The following is an 11822-nucleotide window of genomic DNA, read 5'->3' as shown; positions in this document are numbered from 1 at the left end:
CTTCAGAGATGGCATTAATTGGGGGGCAACTTGCAAGTACACTGAAAGATGAAATGAGAATTCAAAATATTCCTAAAACATTGCTTGGAAAGCACAGAATGTGTCTGAGAAGCAAGAAGAGGAGTTGCTCTTGCAAGCAGGGTTAACTCTGCACACGCAAAGGCTGGGGTACAGCAGGCAGCAGCTGAGGGGAAACCAGAGGAGAGCTAGGGCAATCCCTGGCCAAGAAGACAGCAGAAGAGGACAAATTACAGCTGGTCGTCATATTGAAAACATGGCACAGGGACATGATAATAGTCATCAGATGTAAAAGGGTGCTGCAACACAGGAAGAGGAAGAGAAGACTTTCCCAGGCAGGGAGGTTCTCCTTTCACCCAGGAATATTTAGATCAGACAGGAGGGCAACAAAGCTGGTGAAGGGCCTAGAGCACAAGTCTTATGAGGAACAGCTGAGGGCTGCTCTGGTGCCGGGCATCCCTCTTAGCAGTGCCGAAGAAAGCCCTACAAAAGGGATCCAGAAGCCACCAGTAGATTGGAAATCTTTTTGGTGTCCTATTTAAGAAAAGGAGCTAAAGGGAGAAAGATGCACAGTAGTACTCTCTCACAGAGGTCGTCTCAAGTAAATGAAAATCCACCAGCAACTTGCTCTTCCATTTATATTCAGTAATGATGCCAGTCCTCTTCTAATGCATGCAAGTATCTTCTGCTCACTAGCCATGTTGATGTGCACAAGCGTGTATTGATCTGTTGTCTCTCCCTTCTCACAAAGGAAAAAAATAACCGCTCAGTTCAGTAATGCATGGGTTATGCTCCATGATGAAAATAGTTGGAGACATTTAGACACTGAAGTAAATTTAGTTTAACGTAAAAATAACCTTCACAAATTTGAAATGTCTGTTTTACAATCAACACAAGGTGTTGATATGATTTAATTTTTTTAAGTGGGTACTGATTCTACAGGCTGACTGAAGCAACACAGGTACACCTCACATCGCTCCGGATCTCACAAATGCTCCCTTCAACTGCGGGTTCTTCCCGGCAGGTCTGTCCTCGCTCCGGCCTCCCCTCCTCGGTCCCCACTGGCTGCTCCCGCCGCGGTGCCTCCAGCCCCGCCAGCTGTAGCTGCGCTGCATTATTAAAGCCATACCGCGTAAATAATTGATATGGAAATAACAGCGCGCTGCAAATCCCATCCCTGGCCCTCACCCCGCCCGCCCCGGTACTCGTTCCGGTACCTGCCCGCCGGTCGAGCGCGGCCGCGGGGCGGCGCGGAGCCCGGCCCCGCACCTCCCTTCCTCCCCGCCCCGCGGCGCCGTCCCGCCCCCGGCGGCGGCGGGTCCCTGGAGGGGGCCGAGCCGGGCCGGCGGCGCGGCGCTGCGGGAGCAGGTGCGGCCGCCCGGCACCGCGGGGCGGAGCGGGGGGCGGCGGCGGCGGCGGGGCCGGGCCGGCAGGTGGGGGCTGCCGGGAGGCGGAGGGAGAGGGGCCGGGCGGGCTGCCCGCCTCTGGAGGTGCGGCCGGCGGCACGGCGCGGGTCGGATCGGCGAGTGAGCGGGCTGCCGCGGGAGGCGCACGGCGGCGGCGGTCCCCGCAGTCCGGGCCGCGGAGAGGCCGGCGGGGCCCCTTGCTGCGGAGACAGATGTGCGGGACGCGGGGCTGCGAGGGGCCGGCGGGGGGGTGCTGGGGGCTGCCGCCGCCGCTGCTGCCGCGGCCGGAGGGGGACCCTTAGCTGTGCGAGAAGCGGGGAAGCCGCGTCGGGAACTGTTATTTTCCTCTCCTCCTTCCTTTGCCTTCCCTCTCCCTCCTCCTCCTCTTCACCAAAACCGGGAGAGGAGGCGTGTTCGTAGAGCCTTGCTGCACCGGTTTTGCTTGGTTTGTTGTTGCAGGCTTTGGTTCGCAGGGTGGTGGTGGTGGCGGCGGTTTTTCTTTTTCCTTTTCTCCCCCCACTCTTTCTCCCTCCCTCTCCTTTGGCCCATTGCATGCTCGGATCCGGCTGGATCCTTCCTTTTATTTTCTGTGGTGCCTTTCGGAGGGGGGAAGGGAGAGCTGGGATGAGTGCAGCTTGACGCACAGGCAAGGGGAGGGGGGGCACCGCCGGCAGCTGCAGCGGTTCGTGGCCGCAGGGTGCGGGTGAGGAAGGGAGCGAGCGAGGGGCTCGCTCGGTGCCTCCCCCTTTCTTCGCCCCTCTCCTTCCTCTCCTCTTTTCCTTCCCTTCCCCCCCGCCCCTTCATCCGTCTCCTGCCGGGTCCGGCTAGGAGCGTGTGTGCAATATATTACGTTGTAAGGTGTGTGTGTGCGTGGAGGAGAGGGAGGGAAGAAAGGAAGGAAGGAAGGACTCGCGAGGGAGCCAGGGCTGCCCCAGCTCCCCCCTATGTGAACCCCCCCGGGCGGCTGGATGGCGATAGACCGGCGCCGCGAGGCGGGCGGTGGGGGCCGACCGCTGCCGGAGGAGAACGGCTCGGTGCCGGGAGCCGGGGGGGGGGCGCCGCCGCCCCCCCGGGGCCGCCCGCCGCGGGCTCCGCCGGGGCCGAGATCCAGGCGGTGCCGGTGCCATCGCCGCCCGCCGCCGCCTGCAGTCCGCTGCTCCTCGACTACGACGGCTCCGTGCTCCCCTTCCTCGGGGGGCTGGGCGGCAGGTACCAGCGGACCCTGGTGCTCCTCACCTGGGTCCCAGCCCTCTTCATCGGCTTCAGCAAGTTCTCGGACTCCTTCCTCCTGGACCAGCCCGACTTCTGGTGCCGGGAGGCGGACGGACAGGGCAACTGGAGCGGGTCCTTGGCGCTGAGCCACGCCAACCGCAGCGATAACGGCAGCATCTTCCCGCCGCCCGGGCTGCCCACGCCGGCGGGGGGCAACGCCAGCGAGTGCGACTGCCACGAGTGGCACTACCGCATCAGAGCGGGCCTCGTCCAGAACGTCGTGAGCAAGGTGAGAAAGGCGGCTTCCCTCAGGTCCCCCTCCCTGTGCTGCCTTCACGGACCCCCTCGGCCCTGCCCTGGCCCCAGTCGGCACACTGCTCATCCCAAGATGAGGGAAGCAGCTGGACACAACGCAGTTCTGTCCGTTTTGTGCTGCCGGCGGATCGGTGAGGTGACCTGTGGGTTACCCTTCCACGGGGAGTAAATCTCGCATCCCTGTAGTCATTTCCGTCCTAGGGTGTCACTCCAGGTGTGCGTGCCGTGGGTTTGTTATCTGGGCGACACTGAGCTAGAAGTTCTGATGTGGGATCCTTGGTGGCTCTTTGGGACCCAGCAACGGCAGCTCTTCTGTTCTGGTCATGGGTGTCTGTGAGAAAGACTGCGGGCCAGAGTGAGGGGAAAGGGGTGTGGAGAAGGCTCTGCTGGTGATATCCCGTATCTTTGTGCAAGTGTACTAACGCAGGCGTACAAACAAAAAAGCAGGTTGATTTTTGGGGAAGCTGATGAGACGATCACTGTTAGGAGGAAAATGAGACAAAGTTCTGCTGAATTCTCTTTGTTTACTTGTTCTCTTTGTAACTGTTCCAGTAGAACAATAAAACAAAGAACGTCTCACACAAGTTGTTGTACTCCAGAGGCAGAAGTGCATGCTCTTTTGTGTTGCCTAACGTTTATAGCTAAGGTAGAAAATTTCTAGCGAGGAGGGTTGCACCGCTTTCTGCTCTTAATTCATATTTGCTGAGTAGCGCACGCAAACCATTTTACCTGAAAGCTGTGGCTTGTGTATGGTACCAGCCCTGTGAAAGCCCTGCCGCCTGTGGGTGGGCCTCTTTGGGATGAACAGGCAGCTGGAGCTCCTGGAAATCTAAAATGAAACTGTTACACCAGGAAAGTAGTTCCTTTAATCTCAAGACCCCCCCCTAAGATCAGCAAAAATTACTTCCTGCCTGGGAGCAGTGTGTTGGATTAACTGTGCTTATCTAGTTGGGAGAAAGAAACGCAGCAATAATCAGATGACTGGCATGATTGTGCTTTGGGTAGCTGGCACACGTTTGTATTTAATTGTTGAAAATCATTCTGGTTTCTCTTTGTGTCCCTTGAAAGCATGGGCAATGGAAAAAGCAGGTAAGGCAAATCCCTCAAAACCTTAAATCCAGAATGGATTAAAAAAAGAGTAACCCAGCTATGCTCCTTTCTTGAGAAAAACACAGGCACAGAGTGGACTTGAATGGTTTGTGATGTAGAAGTGCATAATAAAATTTGACATTTAAGAGAGGCAGATTTTTTTCTGTTTATAACCAGAGACTGAGCTATTCATATGTTTTAGGGTTTAACTCTGATGCTTAAGTGTGGGGAAAAAAAAAATACATCTCGAAATGTTTCTTTTTAGTGTAAACTGCAAAAAAATTTTTTTTAAAAAATGTTTGAGTCTTTTGAAGGTCGTCGTCAAATTGGCCACAAAAGGTCAAGGGAGAGTTAGTTTGCCATCTTGCATGCTTCTTTAAAAATAATAAAAAAAGTGTTCTTTGGAAGAACTTGCGGTAAAGGGCAGATCAATTTTAAGGGGTAAATAAACATCTGTGGTCCCTGCTGTCTTGTTTTCTATTAGAAAGAATAATAATCATCTTTTGAGACTATGGGTTTTTCCAGTGCGGACCTTTTATTTTTGTTGTAGGCTCGCTTCCAAAAACTTGGCATCTTTTTTTGCTTTGATTTGTAATCCCATCTAATTATAATTAGATTGTTTTCTTGGGGTCAGGATTCCGCCTTAGTTTGTGCTTTGGTTTTGTTTGGGGGGTTTTCTGGGTGGCTGTGCTGTCTCTTTTTATACCACTGAAGAAAAAAGAGGAAAAAAAACCCAGGCAGAATGTCAATGTAGCTTAATTTGGACTTACTTTCATATAAACCCCCAGGAGCTCTGATACTGTGGGAGCAATTCTCATAACTGCTGACTCCTCTTACATGCATCTTCACTGTCCTTTGTGAGAAAGAGCTGCCCTGGATGAATTCAGAAGACTGGATGTTCAGATCTCCCTTAACTCCCCTCAAAAATACATTTGTTTCTGTAATGTATTATGCAATGTTCTCATCTTTCTAAATAGAGTTTTATTAAATTTTAGTCTAATATAGACTCATCTGTGTAGTAGCCAGGGGTTATATTGAAATATCGTAAAGAGAGCCAAAAGTATATTAATAAAAAATTCACTTTTGTTTGGCCAGTAAATCCCGTTGTTCTCATCTTCAGCGGCCCAAGCTAATCACTGCTGAATGCTCCATCGTTGCTTTGTCTGCAGAAATGATGAAACAGTTGTGGTCGTTCAGCACAAAGCGTATTTCCTGCTCTGTGTTTTGTTGATGTACATGCACGTGAGACCTCACTGTGCCCTGTTCCTCGGGAGCAGATAGCTGTTGTTTGACTATGTTAAGTTTACCATCTCTATAGCCTCTCTCCTAATGGAGATCCTTCATCAGATGTTGTCTCTCTGCCCAGGCTTTCTCAGCTCTCCCTTCCCTGGTGCCCATTTGCTCCCATCCTGTGTCCTGCTGGGATTGACGGAATGAAGATCTTGTGGTTTCCAGCCCTGCTGTGTGCATTGCTTAGCCCTGCTTGTCTTTAAGGCTTTGCTGGAGGCAGGGGTGGCCTTGCACCTTCCATGGAGAGTGGCATTGCCATGCTAGGTGCTGCCATTATCCTGACCTCCTTGGCTGAGTCACTGGGAGCGGTGCTTTTTATAGTGCTGCCAGTCATTAGAACTGGAAATGGTAATAAAGGACATACCGCTTATTATTTAACACTGTTGAAATTCATATAGTGAAGAGGTCAGATGCATAATTTAACCACAGGGATTCCAGTGGCCATATTAAATCACCCATCTGAGCTAATGTCCTGACTTAGTACATAAATCTTGGACTTTAACTTGGTTTGAACATAAGTATCTTCTTTTAGGACAATTCACTTGTAAGGCTTTTTCACTGCTAAATGCTTCTTCGAGGATTTTCATCTATTCTTTGTCACAACATCACCATTATCACACTGCTCTAAACATAGTGCATGTGTAGTGTTTGAGAGAGCTGTATCCTGAACTAGCTTTAAGGCAAAAGGCTAGTAATAAAAAACAAGCCTGCCTTTTAAACGGACCGTGTATCTCACCACTGTCCAAAGGAATGACGCTGAGAAATACTCTCCTTTTTTGCCTTGGGGGAAACCCTGAGGTCCCACTTTACTCATTTGCAAAGTGATGCTTCAGGTAAATTATTAGCGTTCACGCAATACACAACATAATGACAACTAAACATACGTAGCCATGAAGCCTAGCAGGAAGTTGGAGTGTGTACTCAGTAGGGACTTTTCTCTCTCATTAACTTCTTTAGTGCCTGGATCTTCTGACCATATGCAAAGCCAGCTGTAATCTTGGGGCAAAGTTTTCACAGAAGCTCTTGGTTACGGGATTGATGGTTGCTGGTTTTTTTCCTTCCGTTACTAGGATGACCTGTCCACTGTGTTCGATTGCATTACATGGTGGGGTGGTTTGTTGTACTGAATGCTAATTTGTATAATGGACACCAAAAGCTGATGATGGGCAAGGACCGAGGCTTGATTAAATTGCAGAGGTTGACGGCACAGCATCCCTCTGTGGGCACCCGCAGCGTTCCAGATCGTTCCACCTCTTGGGGGTGGCGCAGGGGGAAGTGGTTAGTTGAAGGCTGTGTTTTAATCACCCAGAGCAATTATGTAATAATATTTCATGTCTAGTCACAAGGGAATTCCTGTTGTGGCTGCTTTTCTGCTCCAGATGCCTTGTTTTGCTGCAGTGCTGTTCCTTGGCTCTCAACTTCCTACTTGATTTGGGTTGAGTCATTTTCTTTCCCAAGTAACATGCCATCATTTTACCTATTTGCCACTGGCTAGATCATTCTTGTGCCAATTTGGCTTAGCCTCTAGCAAACTGTACCTTCAAAAAAAGTGGAGCTTAATTATGAGAGCCAAATGGTCCAGGGGCAGTGCTGTCTTGGTGTGAACTTGGATCGATTTGGGCTGTGATGTGATGTTTTTTGCTTCTTCAAGGGGAGGTGCCTGTGCCCTGTCGGCCTTTCTTTCCCTTGCTTTTATGGCAGTTCTGGCACTTTTCTGGATACACCTCCAGCTGATCCAGCTCGCTAACCTGATAGAAAACTCTCTTGAAATACTTTAAATTTTTTTTTTTTCTTGTTTTTCTTCTGGGTTAATGAAGTGGAATGGCTCTGTGCAGTGACACGTGCCCAAGACTGTGGTCTTGTCCCATGGACTTACTGCAGGTATCTGCAAGTAGCTGGAAATGGTGCAACAAACAAATCTGTGTGATAATAGCGATGATAAATTTGGCACTGCTTTTGGGGTGATAGTTCTTGGTGTAGGGGATAGGTGTGCATTTAAAGTGGACTTTCAGAATATAGATGTTAATTAATTTGAAGGGATTACTCTGTCCTGGGTTCAGCGCTTAAACCACAACAACTCTGACAAAGTCCTTCCCAAAATAAGAGCTGTGCCACGGCATCTATTTGTGCCTGGCATCTCGCTTGTTTCTGCATATCCTCCAATTGGCTGGTCTCTTCAAGGAGACTTCATAAATGCTGATGCTTCTCTTTCTTACCTGTAACTGCCAGGATTTGTCTTGTCAGTGTTGGTTCCCGGCTGACTGGCTTCTATCTAGTCCCAAATCGATGAAAACCTCCAGCTATTGTACCCAATGCAGTAGTTGGGTCAGAAGCAGCAAGATCAAAGCTAATAATCACCCATACCTTTGCTTCTCTTGTACAGATTGAAGGAGGTGTAAGGACCTGCAAGACAGATACTTGCCATGGGCAAACAGACTATTCTTAATTTCTTTGTGACAAGACTTTGAAGCGACTCTCTCTGCTCCTAACGGGTGCTGAAAGAGTCAACAAGTCCCTGTGGTCAGAGGTATCTAGAGATATGGGCAGACCAGAGCAAACTTCTATTACTAATTTTTTTTTATGGCTTCCTCAGCTATGGGAGAGATACTAAGCTTTTTTTTCCCTCTTCCTTCTGTGAGGTAGCTGATAAAGTTAGTGGTTGCTGGTCTGAGTGTTTGCAGGCTTGAAAAATCTGCTCGTTAAAGAGGGAGCAACGAGAGCCAACGGCCTGTCCTGCTGCAGTTGCACAGTGTGTGCGGGCAGGCCCTAGAACACGGTGATGGAGCCTCCTGGTTACCAGGGCGCTGGTGAACAACACCCTAAAACAACAGGGTGAGTTTCTGTCTGAGTGGCATGAAGGAGGGGGATGGCTGTTTTGAGAACGGTACTTGCAGTTTCCCCAGAGTGAAGAACTGTCCTCTGCCTGCCTGAAAACAGCAAATTACCTGATGCTTCAGATAACCGAGTATGATACAACCAGACTACAAATACTTGTTCAGTGAGCTTAGATACTGTTTTTATTTATTGGGGGGAGCACTTTATGTAGGGGCCAAAAAATTCTGAAGCAGTTGGTCTAGAAAACAGACTGGGTTAAGACTAGTACTGACATGAGAACTCAGGTAGTCTTAGCTTTTCTATCTGGTATGGATTTTTTTTTCACTAGCGGGAATGTACATCGAGTTAATGTTTATTATCATCCTTAAGATAATGTTTCTTGGATACAGTAAACTGATTTCAGCCTACCATAAATAGTAGTTCGTAGCATTGGTAGAACTAACAATGATCATCCGGGAAGGTAATTCTATATTGAAATATCTTAAAATCATTCTCTGCTTTCCAAGACTTGCTATTTAGCCTTTCTTACTCCTTATTTTCTGTGTGTATGTCAAAAAACTGCCTTTTTTTGTTTGTTTGTTTTTGTTTTTTTCAGTCCTCCTGGGTGGACGTGATCTTTGAAATGGTTGGGGTTTTGTTTGGTTTTGTTTCCACTCCCTATTACATCCTGTATCTCAGTCATTTAGTTTAAATATATGGACCCTGCCCATGCTGTGGCAGAAGATGCAGGCTACAGTGTTTATTTCTTGCTGTTTTGGCAGTCTAAAACTAAATTTCTAAAGTGCACTAACAGTTTTACATCTTCTTACTCTGGCTACAGGAGTGTGATTATAAAAGATGACCTCATGTTTTTCTTATTTGTCAAAGAGGGGGAACTGGCACTTAAGAAGGCATCTAATTTGGAGCCAGTTCTGATGATAATGCTGAGATGAGGATTACAGGCCAGCCAGCCATGAAGGGGATAATTTTTTAATGAAATAACATCTGGAATAGCAGTAGGCTTAGGGTGTTCCTTAACTAAAAAGCTTTTGGCCATGCTAATGGTGCAAAGTCTTAAATTTAAGCTTTCCAAACGAATTGTAGAGAGCTACTAAATTTAGAAAACCCTGAAAGGGATCCAGTGCTTTTGTGTACCTTGTTTTTTGTTTTCCCTGTCAGCCTGTTTGTTTCTGGCTGGTTTCTCCTCTGCTACCTGGCGTCCCTGCTTGGGACAGTTGCTCTCACTCCATCTTTTTCGTACTCCTTCCTCCTCCTGCTCTTCTGCAGCACAGCCTGGCTGGTGTTGGGTTACCCATAAGTAACTGTGGAATTAATTAGGCTGAGACCTTGCTGTAGAAGAAAGGAGCGGGGTTTGCTGTAGACAACATGTAGAAGACGAGAACCCTATTGTGGAAAGATGCTGTTGCAGCTTTGCAGCAATGCTGAGTTTCCAATTCTTGCACTGAATTCCCTCAGAACATCTTCCGTTTAGCTCTGGTCACCTCAATTCTGAAATGTGTGCTTAGTAATTTGTTGTTTGGGTTTTTTTTTTCCAGTTGACTTTTGACAGCGGGTGACCTTGTGTGCACTCTGAATTCCCTTTTGAAGTCAAGGGGGCAGGAAGGGACATGAAGGACGGAGAAAGGACATTCAAACCCCTGCTAGAATGTGTCATTGGGGTGTGTTGCAGAGGTATCCAGGCAAAACCAGTGCCAGCATCTGATAGCTGCTCAGTGCCATGCTGGAGTCATGCTGGCCCCTGCTCAATGTGAGTGCTGTGGACCTTGTCATGCCACCAGCCCATAAAACCCGGCAGGTAGTGATGATCAATGTGTGTGTTGAGTAGCTCCCGCCGATCCAGGCCACATCATACCTGCTGGGGAACATGCTGTGGGTCTTTGCCTATTCCCACGTGGTGGGAGATGGATCAGCAGCTGGCAGTGGTGTGTGCCTGTGTTTGAGTGGAAGCTCTTGTCTGCCCTGTGAGCTGATGAGGCAAGGGCAAACCTGCTCAGGGGCTGATGGGCTGGGTAGGACTGACTCCTATGGAGAAGGTGCCTTTTTTTTTTTTTTTTTTTTTTTTTTTTAAATTCTTGTCATCTTTTCACTCGTCTTCTCCCCAGGAAGAAGATTCAATAGTATGGGCTTTGTTAGGATTTTTATTCTGTCTTCTAATTTGGGAGAGCCCCAAATGCCAGTTGTCCTACTGAAACACAAGAACAAAAGACTAAATAAGTGAATATATCTCCTTGTACTCCTTTCTGGGATGCCTGTCTAGATCCACAAGTAGCAAAGCCAGGAGAATCAGGAATGCTACTTGTGAGATGCAGGAAAGCTGTATGTTCACCCTGTCCAGCAGCATGTGATTTATAGTTACCCTTGCATACTGTTTTCAGAGCAGGGTGGTCTGGTTCCCTGGAAAAGGTTTTTCAGCTTCAGAGAGTTGTAGAGGAATTCATTTTGGCGCAAGTACTGTTTCCCTGTTACTCTGCAGTGCTTTGGAGCTGCCTGGTCTCTTCCGAGCCTCCAGACCAAAGTCCATGAATGTGTAGACAATGTCACATTGCCCATCCTACAAATATTATGAAGGATAGGGAGTGTAAATTAAACTGCAAGACCTTTTCCCCTACTCTGTCTCCCAGGGCTGTGTAAAACATTGCCTGCTTGAGCAATGCAAGCTTGACAGACCAGTTTAATATTTTGATTTGTAAAACAAGTGGATTATTATTCTCCTTTCTTTTTCCCTTTAATATTTACTTAACTCTGAATTAATACCAGACCTTCTTCTTTTCCCCCTCTCCCTGTACTTTTCTTCTTGCCTGAGTTATAATAGCTGTAGTCCTCAAATGGTGAGAGGGCAGGGTCATGGCAGCAATAATTGCATGTCAAAATTAAGGTGTCTGATCTTTTTATCTATGGTGACTTTGAGCAAGTATTTCTCACGAGAAATGGCTTTGTCTTCTTTTCTCTTCCTTCTCTCTTCTCCATTTCAGAGTTTTATGACATGTTTGATGTTTAAAGGTTTCCCCCCATTTTTAAAAAGGCCCCATAAGATAGTAAATGAGGTTTTGTTATGTCAGCCCTCTCAAGGCTGTGCACATGGAGTAAGTTTTATGCACACTTTGTTTCGGCAGCCTGAAGAATACCAGTCCTCAAAGTGTTAACTTGTTTTTGATAATTGGGTTGTAACAAACATTAATATTTAACTAAAATGTTGGGGGGTTTTGCATATGGCTTCTATTTATGGTGCTTAGATCTGTTATAAATACAAATTTGATAACTAGTTTAACTTTTTATTTAGTTTGGTTTTGAAGTCAGTCCCAGCAGCACATACCTTGTTCAGAATAAAGGCGGTTGTAAGCTGCAGTCTGAGGGATGGCACTCAAAAACCATTTTTCTGTGTGTGTATCTGTCAGTCCAAGTGATGGGCATTGTTGCTCCTGGTCTTTTCATGCAGCTGGAGGGAGGCAAAGAGCTACAAGTCTTATAGCAAATAATGGATCTAAAATTCAAGACAGTTTTGTGGCAGTGACTCCTAATGATGTTAGAATATGTGTAGAAAAGGTATTTAATTGCTGCACAGAGATTTAAAACAGAGATGGAAATATTCTGATTCTGCTCTGGAAAATGATGAATATAGTGTTAATGAAAGCTGCAAGCAAGATTTTCTATCTCCGA

General features: G+C 47.6%; 2 protein-coding genes across 2 annotated transcripts in view; one reads left to right on the top strand and one right to left on the bottom strand.

Annotated features, from left to right (window-relative positions):
• Positions 1 to 893: 893 nt before the first annotated feature.
• Positions 894 to 1990, bottom strand: LOC115615118 (translation initiation factor IF-2-like). The gene is made up of 2 exons (XM_030502882.2): positions 1236 to 1990; positions 894 to 1127 (listed from the first exon to the last, which is right to left on the bottom strand). The coding sequence occupies exons 1-2, from the start codon at positions 1976 to 1978 to the stop codon at positions 1019 to 1021; spliced, it is 852 nt and encodes a 283-aa protein (XP_030358742.1). The 5' UTR covers positions 1979 to 1990; the 3' UTR covers positions 894 to 1018.
• SLC22A23 (solute carrier family 22 member 23) overlaps positions 1547 to 11822 on the top strand; it is a 111030-nt gene continuing 100754 nt past the window's right edge. Inside the window, 2 exon segments of the mRNA XM_030502868.2 lie at positions 1547 to 2470; positions 2473 to 2925. Coding sequence (XP_030358728.1) covers positions 2393 to 2470; positions 2473 to 2925 — 531 coding nt within the window. The 5' untranslated portion in view covers positions 1547 to 2392.

Source organism: Strigops habroptila, chromosome 1 (genome assembly GCF_004027225.2).
Source record: "Strigops habroptila isolate Jane chromosome 1, bStrHab1.2.pri, whole genome shotgun sequence".
Classification (NCBI taxonomy): Eukaryota; Metazoa; Chordata; class Aves; order Psittaciformes; family Psittacidae; genus Strigops; species Strigops habroptila.
This window is presented reverse-complemented; position numbering and strand designations above follow the sequence as displayed.

What these genes read in the sequence shown, in the direction of transcription:
- LOC115615118 (XM_030502882.2), bottom strand. Translation starts at nt 1,978, where the DNA reads ATGCAATGGGCCAAAGGAGAGGGAGGGAGAAAGAGTGGGGGGAGAAAA. An exon ending in CGCGCTCGACCGGCGGGCAG is followed by an intron (nt 1,128 to 1,235) that starts GTACCGGAACGA and finishes TTAATAATGCAG; the next exon opens with CGCAGCTACAGCTGGCGGGG.